Source organism: Marmota marmota, unplaced genomic scaffold, assembly GCF_001458135.2.
Source record: "Marmota marmota marmota unplaced genomic scaffold, marMar, whole genome shotgun sequence".
In the NCBI taxonomy this organism is placed as follows: Eukaryota; Metazoa; Chordata; class Mammalia; order Rodentia; family Sciuridae; genus Marmota; species Marmota marmota.
This window is the reverse complement of record NW_025999925.1, coordinates 1,330,363-1,351,310: the sequence shown is the minus strand read 5'-3', so window position 1 is coordinate 1,351,310 and position 20,948 is coordinate 1,330,363. Positions and strand designations below refer to the sequence as shown.

Genomic DNA, 20,948 nt, shown 5'->3' with positions numbered 1-20,948 from the left:
TCTAATGCTTCAGTGTTGGTCTTGGAAAGCTGATGTCTCATGTGGAAGGTGGACTCTGGAGAACATTCCACGATGCCATAGCAGCATGGAGAGCCTCTCAGTGGTCGTATCCGCAGTATTATAGAAGATCGACCTTTTCTGTTCTGCATAATGTTTAAATAGCTCCTATTGTGACTTTTCAGCCAGTGATTATTTATCTGAGTATCTTCATGGAAGTGGCAGTGAACAGTATGTTGAATGTTAATTTTGGTGATTGTAACCAATTTCATCTTGCTAAATTAATGTTTTGTACAATTTCTGAACTGTATACATTTTGTTACAGAGGACTTTTTTCCAGCTCCAGTAAATTATGAAAAGGAAGTTAATGCGGATAAGTGTAAGCAGTAGCCTTTTTTGTTTGGATTAACTCTAGGCTTGTGGCCTGGAAGCTTGCAGTTTGGCAGAATGGTAATCTATGATTCATACTGTTTGGTCATGATCATTTTTCATTCTCCATTATGTTGTCTAGCTCCGCACATGAATGGCAGGCCAGTGTTTTATGTGAATTAAAATGGTCTATCATCTCAACCAGGCTACTTTTGCATATCAAGGGTGGAAGTTTTAGCTGAAAGGAAGAGAAAATGAAGATAGGGCAGCCAAAACCAAGTAGTCATTTCAACTGTGTATTTAAGCTGTATCAGAAGGGCATTTGTACAGCTTTGTATAGCTGAGATTAGTTTTGTTAGAATAGCTTTTATTTACTTGGCAATTATTGACTCCACTTTTACTGTAGTGAGAGGTGAAGATGTTGTGTATGTTCTATTGAGAACATGAGCCCAGATACTAGAAAATGGGTTTGAGTTTTTTTCCTGAAATGACCTGACTAAACCTGGGTATTCTCCCTCAGGGCTCTCAAGGGAGGTTTGGCACTCTTAGAACAGGCTAGACCGAAGATGGTGAAAGTCTTTGAAACCTGCTTTCTGCTTGGATCATAGCATGTGGCAGGACAGGTGTGTTAGTATTACAATAACAAATACCTGAAGTAAATCAACTTTAAAAAAGAAAGGCTATTTTGGCTCACGCTCTGGTGGTTTCAGGCCATGACTGACTGTTGCTTTGGGCCTGTGGCAGTGTGGTACATCATGGCAGAAGTACATGGTCAGTCCCATTCACCTCACGACTGGGAATTAAAAAGGAGTGAAAGAAAGACCAGGGTGCCTTGATAGACTTTGAAGGCATGTCCCCATGACTAGAAGACCTCCCATTCTGCCACATCTCTTATTAGAGATTCCACCACCTCCTAATAGCTTCTCAGGCTGGTGACCAAGCCTTTAACAATGGGGGCATTCCATATGCAAACTATAGCAATAGGATTTTTCTGCATTTTCAGAGAGGAATATAGAATTAAGTCCAAGAATTAAATCACATTGAAGGGCCTGAGCTCAAACAAGTACACAGAACAGCAAAACACACCAATATCAATTCACTGTACAGGAGATTGAGGTAACCTTTATGCTGGAAGCTAAGAGGAGATAACACATGATTTTAGTTATTGTGTTAAGATTAACAGATTCTGTTTTTCACTGTGGTATACGTGGAACATTCCTCCCTCCCCTTTATTTCCTCTCCTCAGCAATTCAGGGCTCTCAAGGGAGATTTGGCACTCTTAGGTCAGGATGTGAGTTAGATTCTAACGGCTGCTCCTGAAGACCTTGCATCAACAACTGGAGTTAGGAGGGTGGAATACAAGAGAATGTTCTATTCATTTTCAAACATAAGTGAGTGTCACATCACCTAGAGGAACTGTTCGATGAGATTGCTGGGCCAGCCCCAGGATTTCTGTTTCCCAGTGTCTGGGGTGGGGGCCAGGACTTTGGCAGCTCTAACTTCCTGCTGCTGGTACTCTTTGACATTTAAAATTTCGGTGTGAATAATATTAGAAAATTGTGTTTATTCAGAAACACACAGCTGGAAAACACCGACAGAAACCAAGTGCTGGGAAATGAAGAATTGGAATTAATCCTAGGAAGGTTAATTAACCATTTAAAAAATGTTTGGATTTGGTGCTTCTCCCCCAACCCTACCTCCACAGTCCCTGAACAACACTGAAGGTCTTTGCATCTTCAACAGATGCACTGACACTTTCTGATACTATTTCCCTCTTGTTACCTGTGCTTGCAAAGGTCCAAATAAAACAACAGGGGAGCCAGGTGTGGTGGGGCATCCCTATAACCCCAGTGACTGGAGGCTGGGGCAGGAGGATAGCAAGTTCAAGCCTGAACAATTTAGTGAAACTGTCTCAAAATGAAAAGGGCTAGGAATGTAGCTCACTGGTAGAGCTCCCTGGGTTTCAATCCCCATTCTACAAAAAATAAAAACTAGCAGAAGGCAACAAGAACAACAAAATAATTGAACCACTGTTAGAGGGTGGTATGTACCACTGTCTACTCGCCGTTCTTGTCCCACCTGCCCTGTCACCCTGAAGTTTGACTCCTTTGTGCTTCCCCAAATTTACAGTAGAATGCATTTTGACATATTGTACACAAATGGAGCACAACTTCTCATTCCTCTGGTTGTACATGGATCAGTCACCTTGCGTTTGGTCAAGGAACTTGGCAAGAAAGCATCAGAAAGTAATCCAAAACGGAAGGGCAGTTGCCATCTATCTGGCCTGGGTTCGTTATGTCACTTCTTTGTTTTCAAGTCACTTGTAAACTGAAGGTAATCTGGGCATAGTGGAGGACAGTTAAGGAAGCAATTCTGGCTCAGTCAGCACTCTAACACAGAGAGTCCTTCCTGATGTATGATAGAAGAACCTCACCAACTTTCTTGTTGCCCTGAGACTTTTAACTCTACAGTGTCATTTTTTTTTTTTAATTTTAATATTTATTTTTTCAGTTATCGGCGGACACAACATCTTTGTTTGTATGTGGTGCTGAGGATCGAACCCGGGCCGCACGCATGCCAGGCAAGCTCGCTACCGCTTGAGCCACATCCTCAGCCCTACAGTGTCATTTTTTAAAATATTTTTTTTAGTTGTAGATGGACACAATACCCTTATTTTGTTTTTATTTTTATGCGGTGCCGGGATCGAACCTAGTGCCTCACAGGCTAGGCAAGCGCTCCACCACTGCGCCACAACCCTGGCTCTACAGTGCCATTTTTGATCTAGACTTGGGCTATGGCCTTATAGGACTACAGTGAAACTATCACTTCTTGCGTCAGTCTTTTGTCATCTAGGGCAAACCTGTGAGAGCCCTCCTTAAGCCTTCCTCTCAATACTTAGTTCTGTGTGGGGCAGCCCACCCATCCCAGGTCATGGCTTCTTAACTGATCTAAAAGCTTTACTTACAATCCTTGTTAAGTAACCAAAGCTTAAAACTGGCTTGCTGATCTAACCTACAATTTTAATGGGAAAGTCTTGGGGAAAAGCCAGTCTTTAGCTTGCTCAGGACAGAGCTTACCCAGGCCAGTAAGAATTGAAACCCTCAACACCTCATCAGATAAAAAGTAATGGACACATGTCTTCAATAAATGTGTTTCTTGATGAATTAATTTTGTACATTATCAAAATAACATATATATTTTTGTTATATGGGCTAAGGGTGTGGCTCAGTGGTAGAGTACCAGCTGGGCATGTACATAGCCCTGGGTTTGATCCCTAGCACCACAAACAAAACTAAAGTTGAAGATCTTTTTTTCTACACTCTAATGGCAAATCTCGCCCACATTCCTCGGGACTGAGCTTTTTTCCTTGTTACCTTAGAACAAGTACCTTACATTTAAAGGTCCTCAATGTTTGTTAAATGGCTGACAGACTCAATTAATATAGTTAGCACTTATGCTGAAGAGAAATCATTTACAATAGGAAGAGGAAGGCTGTGTTGAGGGAGCTGGGAATCCACAGACCTCCATTCCAATCCTTGCTCTGCTACTAACTGGCTGGGACACTTTAGGTCATTCAGTTCATCCTCTCTTGCCTTCAGTTCCCTTATTTGTACAGTGAGCTGGGGGTTAGCTGGCTTCCAGGGCCTTATCTAGCTGCATATAGTTTATGAAGTGCTATATTTATTTTTGTGTATATATACACACTAAGTTCCACTGATAGTCTGATATGTACACATCCTTTATAGGACAGATATATCCTTGTGGTGGTAGATTAAACCCCAAACAAGCCAAATGACTTAGTTCTGCTCAGAGCCCTAAAATGTTTGTATCTTTGCCAATATTTCTGTGCCTTGCTCATCATCCTCTCTAACACAAAAAAGTAGGACCTAGAATATATCTGCAATTGTCTTAGTAACTCCTCACATTTGCACATTGCTTTAAAAATTTTAAAGCATTTGTAAATACTTTTATCTTGTTCTTTCCCCCAAACCTTGTAACTACGGTAGGTGGCTTTGTATTACTTTATAAAAGTTTCCAACAGACACAGATGTGTTTAATTACTTGCCCAAGATCAGTTGTTTAAGTGAGAAAGTTAGAAAGCCGTCAGTCTTCTCATTCTTTCTCAGTTTGTCGAATTTATAGTAATTAGAAACATGAAAATTCATATAGACGTAAGAACAACAACAAAAAGTATTGATGCTAGGAATGAAAGAAAAAGGTCAAAATCATTGATTATAAATTATAGCTTTAAAATGAATAATCAGGGGGCTCAGGGCATAACTCAGTGTTGGAATGCTCAGCATGTGCAAGGTTCTGTGGTCATCCCCAGCACCACCAAAAGGGAAAAATATCATTAATTTGATGCTATCAGTGTGCAGAGAGGTTGGTGAGCTTGTTAAAACACAACAACCCATTTCTTAATCTACCTTTTGAGAACACAACTAAGAATGATGAATCAAAGATCTTTGCATGTGTTTAATGTACCTGATCTCAGAATTTCTTAATTCTTGTCTTCTAAAAAGTTTGGTTATAGCAAAAACAATAAAGCCCTTATGACAAGAAGATAAAGGCCAGATATTGTTTATTGTTGTATCTCCAATCCTGGAACACATGGCACATAGTAGGTGATCAATAAATACTGGGCTGAGGATATATAGCTCATTGGAGCCTAGCTCAAGGCCCTGGATCTGATTCCCAGCATTGCAAAAACAAAATTTATTCTGGGGAAAAAAATTATTCTGGGAACTGCTTTGGGTACTAGGAAATCATCTATATCTATCAAGTTACTAAATGGTTTGGACATTGACTAAACCTCAAATTAGCTGATGCAGATTCCCTGCTGCTGGATCTAGCTACCATATAAGCCTCACAATTCTAAGAAATAGTAATAAAAAGCATGGTAAATTGACTTGGGGGATATATCCAAAGTTTGTTTTCATCAAAATCTTAAGAGGTCCCTGTGGAAGATGGCTCACAAATCAGTGATACCTAATTGGAACTTGTCCAAGGGTTGAAAAATCTGAGATAAAATAATGCTCCTTGGGCTTCTTTGTAGTGGTGTTCTGTTTCTTGTTTCATCCCTCTAAGGCACCAAATGGTGGTCAAATTTCATTTCTTTAAAAATTTATTTTTTAGTTGTAGTTGGACACAATACCTTTATTTTTATGTGGTGCTGAGGATTGAACCGAGGGCCTTGCATGTGCTAGGTGAACGCTTTACCACTGAGCCACAACCCCAATCCCTGAAATTTCATCCTTTATTGAACTCCTTCCTTTATCTGATGGGATTTTGTGGAGTCAATATTGAAATGTAGGGTTAAACATGTTAGCTTTCTCTATTCCATTAAATACTATATCCTAGCTGTTAGGAACTTAGACATTTCCTCATTTGTAAAGTAAACATGGTTCCACCAACCACCACCATCATCTCACAGGATTGCTGAGTGGGGAGAAGTCAGAAAAGCATGCACAGTACCTAGTACAGACACAGGGAAGCATCCTTATTGGGCAACTCATAAAGCCTGCAAGATAAGAAAATTTTGATTGGATATCTTTTTAGTTTTTTTTTTTTTTTTTGATACTAGGGATTAAATCCAGGGACGCTTAACCATTGAATCACATCCTCAGCCCTATTTAATTTTGAGACAGTCTTGCTAAGTTGCTTAGGGCCTTGCTAAGTTGCTGAGGCTGGCTTTGAACTTGTGATCCTCCTGCCTCAGCCTCCCGAGCCACTGGGATTACAGTGTGCACCACTGTGCCTGGTTAGACTGGGCATCTATTAACAATTTCAAAGGTCTTTATATGTTCTAGTACTAAACTCATGGAATTCTATGGAAGAGAAGAAATAAAATAGCTTTTCTTCTTGTGTAAAGTTATTCAAAGTACATAGATGTGGAAGATTCGCAGAAGATTTGTTTTAGTAAATGCAAATGATGAGTCCAAGTGTAATCAGGGTCAAACAATGGCAAGAAAATCCCCTTAAAATGAATAAATTATCCTGTGAGTACATTAAATACCAATAAAAATACTTTAAATACATTTTGCCAAAAAAGTGTAAGAAAACCTAAAATACAATAAAAGCAATCCAGTTTGAAATTGCTAGAAATATACCTATCTGCAGGTTATATTCCAAAGTTGACTTGCTAAGGCAGACTTTAGTTAAAACTGCCCTTGAAAAACCCACTAGAACTACCATGTACTGTACTATTTCTTTGTTAAATGCAGCTCAACAGCCAGATTTCCCTTCCAGCACCCGACTATGCATTAGTTTTTGTTGAAATGCCAGACATTAATAATTTAAAGGAAGTAGGAGTTATTTTGGATCAGTTTCACTTTATGGTCAGCTGCTCTGTTGCTTTATGTTCAAGGTGAGGTAGAACATCATGGTGAGAGAGCTGCTCAGGTCATGGCAGTCAGGCAAGAGAGGAGAGAAAGAAGACCCACGCCTGGGATAAGAGATTCCTGAAGGGCACACTTCCCGGTGATCTCCTTCTTCCAACCATGCCCTACTACCTAGTTTTCTAACACAATATCCAATAGATAAATCCACAGATGAATTATGCCCTCATGATTCAATAATTTTCCCCATAGATCCACTTCTGACTCTGGGGGACATTTTAGATCCAAACCACAACACGGATTAAGTAGTTGGCTTGTGTTTACTGGTCAATCATTTGGATATATTTTTGAACACAAGTAATATGTTCAGCACTTCTGAATACAAGCATGGAGGGATCCCATGGTTGCTGAACTGCAAATTCACATTTCTCCTCTAATGGTTGGTCTAGGGAATAATTTCCCTGAGTTCAACAAGTGAAGCTGACCATATTATTTAAATAAAATGAGAATTATATATTTATGACTAAGTGCATACAGTCCAAGTATAAGTCAAATGTAATGTATGACCACTGGCACTGTGCTTCCCTTTTAGAAACAGCTGTGTATATAGCTTCACCCTCCAGCAATCTTATAAAATACTGAACATGACCCACAGTAATAATTTCATTTTAAATTGTAACCTACCACACGCATATGTATATATGACACAAGATTAACAAAATATTTACCTTTATTATGTGCCATGTACTTGATTATATCTCATCCTTTTCTATTTTGTTTAAAAAATATTTAGGTTGAATCTCACAAATAGTTTTCTTGTTCCCCTAATTGGGATCCAGACAAACTTATTGTTTGAAGAAAATTGGAATATTTCAAGAAAGATTTTTAACTACTCCGAGAATTAGGTAAGAAACAGACAATATCTTGGGGTTAAGGAAGACAAATCAAGCAACATTTGTCCATAATATTTTAATACTTTTCCACTTTTAAATACTGGTTTTAATTTTGTGATTGTAACATGGAAGATCCAACTTTATTATTTAAAAAAATCATCATAATCATAAAGCTATTATAGTTACACTCTACACACTCCCAAGGTACTTTAAAATGATTATGTTTTGAGTCTGTAGATGAACAATGACAATAATCCAAATACATTATCTGTACAACCTGGACTAAATACTGGTGAAGTGTTTAATTGGACAAACAACTAATAAGCTTAAAGATAACCAGCACAATTTCACAAGAGAATCAGCTCAGCCCAACGAAAATTTTTTCAACTGCAGTTGACACTGATGTATAGGTGTACAATTAGTTGATGAAACTGAACAAACAGGAAACCAATTCTTCCTTCTCCTTATTTTGCCTTCTTCACACCTCTTAGAAACATCCCCTTGCCTCTGCAGCAATCCCAAACTAAGTGCTGCAATGATCCTTCCCCACTGCAAAATTACAAGTCCTTAATTCCAACACTGCTCTCTCAATTCAGTGGGCATTCAGGGACAAAACCCCCACAACACCAATATTTTTCAGGTTTCTAACACGGCACAAAAGAGTAACTGAGTAGAAAACAGTAAAAGTGGGAAAAGAGAATTATCTGTGGATGAGAAAACATCAAGAATATTCAGTTTACAGGAATTGGCCATATGAAAATAATTCTAGAGGGTCTGAATATTGTCTAAAAGGCCAGTTCCTCTCCAAATTTTGACTTCTTTTGAACTCTTCATATTCTGGAACTCATTTCTAAATCTGATTAGGCAGGATTAACTCCAGTGAAGTACCAGTGCAGTTATCTAAATGTAAAATGTATCTTTACTTTTCTTCCTTTTTTTAATACAAATATTTTTAGTGTAATCTTTTTATTTACAGAAAAAATTGCAAAAGTATATCACATTTAGTGCAAATGCAACTAATGATTAGATTTAGATACTGCTTTGTAAACTTTCCATATTTTTGTAAAATAAAGCTATCCAATTTAGTTATCAAAGAGCTACTTGTCCATGTTCATATATTTACCAGAAATGGCAAACAGAGAAACATTTATAGTGGGGCATAGAGATTTTTTTTTTTTTTAAGATTCCCATCAGCGCCTATGGTGAATACACTTTCCCTCCCAATCCCTCCCATTTTCCCATCCCGACCCCACAGCTGATTGTAAAATAAAATACACATTTGAGGTATAAATTTTTTTTTTTTAAACATCACATTATAAAATGTTAACTGGTGATGTAGTAAACTGGTATGATAATTTGTCTTATTTGCCTTACTAACATTACCACCATATAGGCACTTTTCCACAGTCAAATTATGAACAGTATTTTTCTGTAATAAGGCATATTCCATGCACATCATTTAAAGAAAGGTAAATTAAAAAATATAAAAGATTTATGGAGCGTGAAATTTGCGTGCATGTAAGTATATGTTTTATATGTATTTTTCTCTCTGTACAGAATAATAAATATCACTATATCTGATGCAAGTAATTTACTTCCAGGATTATGCATATTAAGTGATCAGACTAATCCCATCATTAAATTATTACCTTGCATTTACATTAGACTCCATTACCACGTATGAATATATACAGGGCATGTTCTATGTGACGTGATTTTCTGCTTTACAAAATGAGTCTGTTTTCTGTTTCTAAAGAGATAAACAACTCAGCAAAGCATCTACAAAATGCCTCTGATTTATATAAATATATTGTGTATAAACACAATGAAGATTTTTGAAGTGGGCAGTCATTTTGACTTCAACGAGTACCATTCCTTGCCTCAACTCCATGCTTCAAGGTTTTTTCACAGAGGACTAAAACTAAAAAAGATATTTTACATGTTAAGTTCTTAAAGTAACTAGGGAAAGCATTTCAGTTTGAATCATGTATAACCCTTTACTGCTCTGCTAGGGTTTCTGATCAAGAGGCAGAGAGGAGCCCTGCTCAGATTTTCTATGCATACCTTTGCCACTTTTTTAAACTGACCCGAATTACAACAAACATATCTGTTACTAAATACTAAAAATACTGAATCAAAATGTCAAATTCAAAGTCTGATTTGCTTTAAAAAGTAATACCATATATTCTTTTACAAATTTCAGGAACACGTGAGCTCATTTTATCCTGACCATTTTACCAGAAAGTAGTCTATATCCACAAGATTTGTACAAATATTTCTGTTTGAAGGCAGGCAGAACCAATTTAGGAATTACTAAATTGTGTTTGCAATAAACTGAAAAAAAATTGTAGCATAGTACACAACTAAAAAATACAATAGAAATATAAAGATATCTGGGGGAAAAAATAAAGCTTTTCACACTTTCTCCATCAGAACCAAGGTTCTTCATAGGAGTAAGACTATAGAAAAGGCAAAATCACACGTTATTGACAGCCCTCATTATTAAAAGACACTTACATGACAACATGAATAATTATAGAAATCAGCAGTGATGAATTCTATGATTATACAAAGCAAAAATTCAAAAAAATTCTGGACACAGAGTTTGACTGTAGGCCTGAAAAAGAACCCTATCTGGATATGTCGTGCACAGAAAGCACATGCCCCATGTGCATTTAACTTTTGTGCTTCTCTTTTGTGCACAAACTCTGAGACAACCAAGAATCTTAGGCTGGACCATAGGAAATTAAAAATTCTGAAAAAGTTTCCCAAAATTAAAGCATCAATTTCTAGTTGTGATTTGAAGTTGATTTTTTTTTCTCTTCTGAGCACACAAATAAAAATATAGCCATATACATGTAATTTTACATGTATTTATAGTTATATGCTGAGCCAGGAGATCTAGCACGAGACAGCTAGTATTAGATGTTCAGTTTTACTATTGCAATATTTCTTCATTTTTGTACACAAGGTCAAGGTCTTGGGCCACACACAAGGCTGTAGATCCTATGTTCCAGCTTAGAGCATTCAATATTTTCTTTTTGTTCTCCAACATGGAATGTCACACAGCCTTGCTTTGACACTGCAGAAAAGAAAATGACAAGTAAAATCCTCAGCACTATATAACTAACAGCTGCAAGACTACTAGAACAGGTTCCTCCCACCTTCTAGATTCATGAAATACACAGAATCTCTATTAAAATTTATCTTCTATGGATTTTTACCTTCATGAATGTGAAATTATTAGTCTTATATATTTGAAGTTGATCTTCTCGGCAAGGAACAGAAAGTATTAAGCAATCTTTTGAAAGTGAAAATTTACTCTTTTTGGTACCAAGGATCAAACCCAGGGATACTTAATCACTGAGTCACATCTCCAGCCTGTTATTTTTTAATTTAGAGACAGGGTCTTTTTAAGTTGTTATGTTAGGGCCTTGCTCAATTGCTGAAGCAGGCTTTGAACTTGTCATTCTCCTGTCTCAGCCCCACAAGCTGCTGGGATTACAGGCTTGTGCTACAGCGCCCAGCTGGAAAGTGATAAAAAATTTTAAAAAGAGCAAAGTGTTATTGGTAAACAAAGAAGAAATCAACCAGTATAGGTCTCTGCAGTTTTATCCCATAAACTGGTATTTATTCTTCTTATCCTTCAATAAAACTGTCACGCAATACCATTTATCAAGAATATCAAAAATTTACTCAAGCTATGGGAGAAGGGATTACCTTATTTAAGAAACAACCAGGGACTGGGGTTATGGGTCAGTGGTAGAGTGCTTGCCTGACATGTGTGAGGCACTGGGCTTGATTCTCAGCACCACATATGAATAAATAAATGAATAAATAAAATAAAGGTTCACTGACAACTAAAAATAAGTAAAGAAAGAAAGAAACAACCATGCTCAAATCCTTTGTTAAAGAGTTTTGACTATATTAAAATTTTTGGAACTCATTAACTTTACAGAACTTCTCTAAAGATGATACACACTATTAAAACTTACTATCTTAAATTAAGTGTGTTAACATTCCGAGGGTTTCTACTCAAATATACATCTTTCATAACTGTTGTGAAAAATTGCTACTCTAAGATTTTCACCATATTTTAAGGCTTAAATTTAGACCTTTTGTCAGAAAAAAAATTCAACCTGGACTCAAAGAACCAGGGTTGAGATTTAATCAGTCAATCTGTTCAGTATATCTTTGTATACATGCATAAAAATCCACAAATAATGGTATGTCCTTCCTCAGAGAGAAATTTTACAAAAAGACCCTTCTAGGTTCACAAAAGAAAAATACATATGCATGTATGTACATATTACATGCATACCACACACCCAGTAAAACACTACTCCAAATCCAACATTCTAGAGGCAAATGTTATTAATATCTTGGCATGTTTATCTCAAAATGTTTACATGTTCTGTGTACAAACTACATTCTGATTTCTCTTGCCTAACACAAGGTTATATTTTGTCTTGCTTAACTGAATATGCAGGCTGTTTTAGTAAGGAAGTCAACATAAAACATTAAAAGGGAGGCCCTATTAGCAAGGTTGAGGTGAAGAAGAGGAAAGGCAGATGCTTGATCTTGGTTAGGGTGAAACAGAAACACTTTAGAAAGCTAAGGTCACAGCAAGATATCCAGCTAAGTAGATGTCAAGTGTGTACAGAGATAAGCCATAAATTTTCTGGTTTATTTGATAAATATGGGACAGAGACAGAATCAAACTAATGTGCCTAGATCTAGCTTTAACAATCCTAAAGTACAAAATGTTCTAAAATCGTAATGCACTTGTGTAGTACACTTAATGCTTTAAGAGAAAGAATTCCTGAAATGTTAGGCTATATTAATAAACGCTAACATTCAAGTAACTAAGACTAGAACCTGTTAAATGTTTCACTGGACAAACTAAATATCTGAGATATCAGTGTTCTATGTTATGCTAATGTCTCAAAGTAAATTTAGTCTTTGGGGTTATTTTTTTTAACATCAGATTTAAAGAACTGAAACATGCTTAAATTTACTCAAAATAAGAGAAACAAAACTCCACTGAGACAGAATGCATATATTTTGCCTATCAAGATGAGAAAGAAATCTGAAAATTTTGTTTCACACGTTGCCCTCCAATCCATTGTTGCTGGTGAGAAGGTAAATTAATACATCCTCCATGAAGAGCAATATCTAAATTACAAATGCAAGAACACTTAGCAGAAGCAGCAGTACCACATTTAGTAGTTTATCTTACATATAAACTTCCGAGTTCAAAATGACATATGGATACAATTGAATACCGTCTTAGGAAAACTTAGAAAAATCTTTTATACCACATACAGAACTAATTAAATTATGTATATCCATATAATGTAATACTGTATAGCCATTAAAAAAAAAACAAAGAAGCTCCCAACCAATATGGTAAGAAGTTCAAGATAAGTGCAAATAGGGTTGGGGATATAGCTCAGTTGGTAGAGTGCTTGCCTTGCATGTACAAAGCCCTAAGTTCAAACCCCAGCACCACATTAAAAAAAAAAAAAAAGGAAATACAAGATGCCCAACAGTATACCAAATGCTGCGTTCTCTTTAATGCTACCCCCTCTCCCACAAAAAAAAAAAAAAAAAAAAAAAAAAAAATGAAAGTGAAAGAGGCACTTGCATTTGCTTGTTTAGGCCATTAAAAAAAATCTCTACAAGCCAGATGTAGAGGCTGAGGCAGGAGTATAACAAGTTCTAAGTCAGCTTAGGCAACTTAGTGAGACACTGTCTCAAAATAAAAAAGGGCTGGGGATGTGCCTCAGAGGTAAAGCACCCTGGGTTCGATTCCCAGTACCACGAGAACAAAAAACAAAGACAAATCTCTAGAAGTTACTCAAGAAACTAGTAACATCATATATCACAATATGCATATGATACTCTACACAGATTATACAGTGTATAATTACATAATACATTATTATTTTTTGATTGGTGGGCAGAATGAATGGGGGGATAGGGTAAGTTTCACTCTACACTTTTGACTTTGGAAACATGTTAACGTATCACTTGTCAAAAAAAGATTCTAGCTCCATGCATAAAGATGTTCAGTTCAAAAAAAAATATAGAACTGACCCAGGCATCATTATGGTATTGGTCAAAAAATTCTGCAACATTTCTTTAACAGATGTTGAAAGAATGAGCTTTATTCTTTATATGGACATACCGTAAAGATTATTGTTAAATTAAAAAAAGCAAGCTGTAAAATACTAAGTATAAATACATTTTTTGAAGCACTCAAAAATATGTCAGTATATGCATAGAAAAGTTTGGAAGAACACACACAAAGAATAACAGTTTCTAGGAAAGGAAAGAAACAGGGAATTTACACTTCTGAAGCTTTATAGTTACATGCAAATTCCCGTGTTCTTTCCTTTTCTTTAAGTAAGCATTAATAGAAGTGAACAAACAAACAACTTTTAAAGGTTACAACTATAATCTTTATCTGGGAACATCACAAAACACAGCAACCAGTTTCAACAACTAACTAAATTTTAATGTCTGCAGTGATACTAGTGTCAAATAAAATTAACATATCTTCCAGTACCTGTTTATACTAGAACAAAATAGGTTTTCCTGCAGTTTTTTCTTGAACATAAGAAGTAAAACGTTTTAGAAATTTAGGATACTCTCGCTTTGCCACTGCCCTTAACACTGAGGCTGGTGCCCATCCTCCAGGATTAACTGCAAGATAAAGGAAAATTAAATCCTTTTAAGATATAATTCTCCATGTACATGTGAAGCACTTACTTTGTTCCTTTGCTTTTTAAAACTTTCTCATGCTGGAACACTTAGCATCTCTTAAAGTCACCATCTGTTAATTTCTTAATACTAACCCATCAGATACGATCAGAAAGCAAATAAATAAGCATTTATTATCTTTCTAAAATATTCTTGGTTCGCTAAATTACATTCAAATATTAGTAAAAAAACATTTTAAATTATTTAGGGTGTTTTTGTTCATCAACCTCTAATATAATTAAATAGTAACTTAGGTAAAATTGTTTCTTTAACTATATTTATAGTTATGACCCTGAATAAAGAAGGAGGTTTGAGTATTTGATAAGAGAGACTGCAATGACTACTCCAGGTGTAAAATGGGTGTAGTAAGAAATGAAAGCAAGTGAGAAAAAGGACTGTCCAATAGTATGTGAAATATACATGAAATCAGGAGCTAATAAGGACCAAGAGAACAGTGATTCAGAAAACAAAAAGCCTGATTCACAAGAAAAAAAAGTCTATTAATTTTCCCCCACTGCTCTAATCTTAATTATAAATATTCTATCAAGAAAATAATAAAATGGTTCTTAAAATCAAGAATATATGTGATAGTGACCCAGATATAAAGTTTTAAAATTTGTAAATTCTCATGTTATAGGGTTTAGGGTGAAATTCAGCAAGTGTACTTTAAAAGCCTCCCAGAAAACTCTTTTATACATCTTTCCAAATTAAAAATTAATAATCTAAAGGATAAAAACTAAAAAAGACATGTTTTCCAAACTCAGGATTATATAGGTCATGATTAAGAATCTCTACATTATCAATTAGAAAAAAAACAAAAAATACATACCATTTGCTACATATGTAATCTTGCATAGAATGTTGTCCCTGCTTATCTCCTGGTTTCCTTCTGGTGGGCTTACCAAGGTTTGACAAATCATAGCAATATTTATTTTGGCACGGACACATCGATTGTTTAGCTGCCAAATAAAAACAACAAAGCACCAGTGTAATAAATACTAGAAACCAGCTTAACCATAATCACAACTCTTATTAAAATCTCCAATGAAATTATAAGCACCAATAAATAATACATACCAAATATGATCTGACACTGGAATTTTCCCTCCTCTTAAGTAGTAAATGGAAGTAAATCAATGAAATAGAAATTAAGTAGTAGTTGAAAATGGCTTAAGACACAACTGTGGGAAGTTGCTTACATATATATATATATACCATTCACTTGGTTCATTCCAACCTCAACAGGAAAGGACCTGGTAGGATAAGTTCATAGAATGACTCTTGCCCTCAGATAATATATGTACTATACTGTTCCAAGAGGTTGATAAAACATAAAACTTAAGACGCAAATCAAGTTATCTGTGCATGTGTATGGGGGGTATTTTTTTTATCCCCTTTACCCTGCATTGTGCATTTATTTATTTAAATTACTTAAGGGTGTACTGGGTGGGGGATTGAACTTGGGGCGCTCAACCACTGAGTTACATCCCCAGCCCTATTTTATATTTTATTTAGAGACAGGGTCTCACTGAATTGCTTAGCACTTTGCCATTGCTGAGGCTGGCTTTGAACTCATGAACCTCCGGTCTCAGCGTGCTGAGCTGCTGGGATTACAGGTGTGAATTACTGCACCTGGTTTGTGTATTTATTTTTATATAGTACAATTATACATTCATATACTGTACTTACAGGGGCACTGTCATGATCCACAGAGAAATTACAAACAATCCAAGTTTCAGGGTCATTTTCAGTCAAGGCTGGTATCTTTCGAATAGCAGAAAGATATAATACATCTCGCTGAGAAGCAGGCCACACTCTCTGTGGAAGAATTAAATCTTTTTGAAAATTTTAATTATTTTTTATTCAGATGTTACACAGAACTAAAAGAGAAACAAATTTAAAACCAATTAAGTGTCTTAGATGAAGGTGAAATTTGTCAAATTTTAAACTGGAAAGCATCAGGGAATACCTACCAAAGGACTAATTACGAACACCGAGTAAATGGCTTTATAGCACAATATAATTAAAGAATATTCTATCTTCTTTAATTGTAGGAAATTTTCCATTTTAACTAATTTTTAGTGTTAATTCAGTGGAATTAATTACATTCACAATGTTATGTAATCATATCCTTTATCTATTTTTGAAACTTATCATCACCCCAACAGAACTCTATAACCATGAAGCAATAATGGCCCATTTACTTCCCCTTTCTTTGGTAGTGATACATATAGAGACTCAAAGGCTTAAAAATCAGATTTTAGGGACAAGAGAGCCATTCCTTTGATCTAGTGCATTTGAAAGAATTTTGATTTAGTACATTTGAAGAATCAATTGCAAATTTTGATATAGTACATTTGAAGAATAATTTAGATCAAACATTTATTTCCATTATAAGAAATGCAAAGAAAAAATGCTCTGTTAATGACATGGAGCTTAGGTCTACTTTCTAATGATAGAAAAATAGCTTTTATCCTTCCTAAGTTATCTTTAATTTGGGTGTTTGGTATACATAAATAAACGCAGTCTTTATTACAGTATCTTTCCAGATTATTGACTGCAATAAATAGCCAACAACTCACTTTCAATACATCACAAAGTATTTGCAAAGGGAAATGGCTCATCTTTTAAAGATATAAAATTTCATGAAGTTGATTATAGTAGTGTTGGAAAAAAGTATGTGAAGCAATGTAAACAAAAATTTATTACTGGCTTCAAAAATATTAGCCCAACATTACTTTATAAATAAGCTGAGCACTGTAGCATGCTTGTAGTCCCAGCTACTTAGGAGGCTGAGACAGGAGGATCACTTGAGCCCAGGAGTTTAAGGCCAGCCTGGGCAATGTAATGACATCCTAGCTCACAAACAAACAAAAAACCAGAACTAATGAATGCAAGTATATCAGAATAATAACAAGTGAATTAAATACCAGAAGACAAGCAGGCCTCTTTAAGATTATATTATAAAAGTAGTAAAAAAAAACAAAAAAAAATTTTGAGGGGTACTGGAGATTGAACCCAGGGGGTGCTTAACCACTGAGTCACATCCCCAACCCTTTTTATTTTGAGATAGGTCTTGTTAAGTTGCTTAGAGCCTCGATAATTTGCTGAGTCTGGCCTTAAATTTGTGATCCTCTTGCCTCAGCCTCCTGAGTTGCTGGGATTATAGGCATGCACCATTATGTCCAGCAAAAAGGGCAAATTTAAAGGGAAAGATATTAGGGACTGGGTTGTGGCTCAGTGGTAGAGCGCCCACCTAGTGTGTGAGACCCTGGGTTTGATTCTCAGCACCACATTTTTTTTTTTTTAAAGAGAGAGAGAGAATTTTATTATTTATTTATTATTTTTAGTTTTCAGCGGACACAACATCTTTGTTTGTATGTGATGCTGAGGATCGAACCCAGGCCTCACGCATGCCAGGAGAGCACGCTACCGCTTGAGCCACATCTCCAGCCCTCAGCACCATATACGAATAAATAAAAAACAAAGGTATTGCCCACCTACAACTAAAAAAAAAAAAAGAAAGATATTATACAGTGTTATTTGAGTTTGTTGAAAAATTATTCCAGAACAATCTATTTATTCTAAGAATTGGCAAATAATTGTAACTTTAATTCTGTTATATATTATTTTAATATTTTTTGGTTTTATGTTTTAATCCTAATAAAACCTATAGGAACCCGCCTTCCCCCCATTATTTATCAGGCAGAGTATCATGGGCAGGTTGTTTCCCAGGTTTAATTATCTTCTGGTAATGAGATTCTTCTGATTCTAAATTATTAGTCATTTATCTTCATTATAAATTATAGGGCAATTAATTGAAATTTAACATTTACAAAATTTTAGATTTCACATTAGACCCCAAAACCTGCATCCTGAAACAGAATCTCCATTATTATTCATTTCTCGAGCAGCTACCAGGTAAAATGAAGTATAGCTCATAATTATTAGATAAATCTCAAATAATCATACTGGGCTCAGTAAATTCATAAGAAGCCTTATTTTCATATATTCCACTCAATTAAATAACTTAAGAGAACAATGAAGTCCTCACTGAATTGAAAAATGAAGTACATTTTGAATCATTTTATTTCTTAGATAACAAACAGTACTGTTTTTGGTGGATATCTCCAAAATGGAATTATTATTTTTACATATAATATATCTTACTTGGCAATTTTCAGAAGGGAAATAGCAGAATAAGGTGAAATAAACGTTAATTCAATAATTCTAAATATCTAGAATAGCAGAGGGAGAGATGATATGAAGAAATTATCATCATCAAGAAATTATGTGAGAAATCATGTTTCTGTGTTCCCTGGTGTATTGACCAACCTCTCATTACTCATACTAAGCAACTTTTCCTTCTTTTTCAAAACTACTGGTCTCAACACTGGCTTGTAACATACATTCAGTCCCTTGCATTAACTGCTATCCAAGGAAACTGGGATTCACTTTCATAATTAGTAACTATCATTTATTATCTTTTGAGACTAGATGCTAAAAAAGTATTTAAATGGATTTCAAAGGTTCCTTTCTAAACATAATAAAGAGAAACTAAATATAGAGCTTTAGCAAACATTCTGTTTCTAGATTATATTTCCGATTCTTGACTATACACATTTCTGCTCTAAATGAACTGATATACCTTTCAAATATATTGACATTCATGAATTATTAATAAGGTCTCTGAATCTTTTCTGGCATTTACATTTCTGCCAAATTTTACTTCAGAAAACAAGTATGTCTGAATTTGAATTACACTGGCATCTTTTGGGATGGATGAAGAGATCTTTACCTTGTGCGTTTGATAAATGATGATTGCATTATCAGCTAATGTTTCCACCACATGAAAGTTTTCTATAGTTGCTGAAATTAAGAGAATAATGTTAGTAGTGAAGAAACTGTAGTGCCTTTTCTAGAATGTGATCAGTTCGCTTATGCAGAAAGTCAATTGCAAATGGGCACTATGGAAAAATGAACAAGATCCTGCCCTACCTCAGCTAAATCCAAATGGAAAATAGTCAATATTACTAGTACTACAGATTTGCTTTCATGTTTTAGATGGTGCTGTAAGGTCTGATCACCAGGAAATAAGTCTCATTTTCTACAGCCCAATATCAATCTTCCATAGCAAGAAAGTAATTCTTGGGGCTGGGGTTGTGGCTCAGCGGTAGAGTGCTTGCATAGCACTTGTGAGGCCCAGGGTTCGATCCTCAGCACAACATAAAAATAAATAAAATAAAGGCATTGTGTCCAACTACAACTAAAAAATAAATATTAAAAAAAGAAAGTAATTCTAGTGAGTACATAACTAAGTTTCAAAAATTCCCTAACACTATATCTCTAACTCCTCCTCCCTAATTATTGAAATTAAACTGTTTTGTCTTGGTTTAAGTGACTATATTTGTGAAAGAAGAATGTCAAACTGTCAATGATAAACACTTGTGATTTTCTTAAGCATCTGTATTCATGAAATTTAATGTCTTAGGGGAACAGATACACACTAAGAATAATTCTAAATTATCCACAACAGAATTTATCTAGAATTTACCATAGAAACAAAACCATATGGGAAAGAGTAGTCCATAGCAGAGAAATCTTCAGTTTCAGTCCTTGTCAATGCACTAGTTCTGTGGCAAATTTGTTACAGAACTAGCTCTGTTGATAAGTCACTAGACCAATCTAAATTTTTACTCTATTTGTATGTAAAATATCTACCTACTATGCAAAATTAGTGAGGAAATGAATCAAATGACATGAAATCTAGGAAACATTCTGAACAGTGAAAACATTTATTTAAAAGTAAGGTACTGAATGTTTTCTCTGATATAAGGAGGCTGACTAATAGTGGGGTAGGGAGGGGGAGCATGGGAGGAATAGATGAATTCTAGATGGGGCAGAGGGGTGGGAGGACAGGGAGGGGGCAGGGGATTAGCAAGGATAGTGGAATGTGATGGACATCATTATCCAAAGTACATGTATGAAGACACAAATTGGTGTCAACATAGTTTATATAAAACCAGAGATATTAAAAGTTGTGCTGTATATGTGTAATAAGAATGGTAATGCATTCTGCTCTCATTTATTTAAAAAAAATCAATAAAAAAAAATAAAAGTAAGGTATGAGGGCTGGGGCTGTAGCTCAGTGGCAGAGCACTTGCCTAGCATGTGTGAGGCACTGGGCTTGATCCTCAGCATCACATAAAAAATAACAAACAAAATAAAGACATTCTGTCCATACACAACTGCAGAAAAAAAATTAAAAAATAATAAAAATAAAAATAAGGTATGAGGTTAGGGCTGTGGCTCAAGAGGTAGAGTGCTTGCCTAGCATGTGTGAGGCACTGGGTTTGATTCTCAGCACCACATATAAATAAATGAATAAAATAAAGGTCCATACATCTAAAAAAATTAAATTAAAAAAAAAGTAAGGTATAGGGCTTGGGTTATAACTCAGTGGTAGAGCGCTTGGCTAGCACATGTAAGGCACTGGGTTCAATCCTTAGCATCACATAAAAAGATAAATAAGATAAAGGTACTGTTGTCCACCTACAACTTAAAAAAAAAAAAAAAAAAAAAAAAA

The 20,948-nt window shown here is 35.4% G+C and overlaps 1 protein-coding gene across 4 annotated transcripts in view; it reads right to left on the bottom strand.

Moving 5' to 3' along the window:
* Positions 1-7,658: 7,658 nt before the first annotated feature.
* The window catches only part of Cert1 (ceramide transporter 1), a 111,550-nt gene continuing 98,260 nt past the window's right edge, over positions 7,659-20,948 (bottom strand). For 3 of the 4 annotated variants that reach the window (XM_015497783.2, XM_048800128.1, XM_048800129.1), the window contains 5 exons: positions 19,161-19,231; positions 16,052-16,180; positions 15,192-15,321; positions 14,169-14,305; positions 7,659-10,679 (listed from right to left, as the gene is read on the bottom strand). In XM_015497783.2, the coding sequence (XP_015353269.1) occupies positions 14,178-14,305; positions 15,192-15,321; positions 16,052-16,180; positions 19,161-19,231 (458 nt within the window). In that variant the 3' untranslated portion in view covers positions 7,659-10,679; positions 14,169-14,177. Of the gene's footprint in view, positions 10,680-14,168; positions 14,306-15,191; positions 15,322-16,051; positions 16,243-19,160; positions 19,232-20,948 lie in introns of those variants that run through there. The other variant, XM_048800130.1, reaches the window with a different exon arrangement.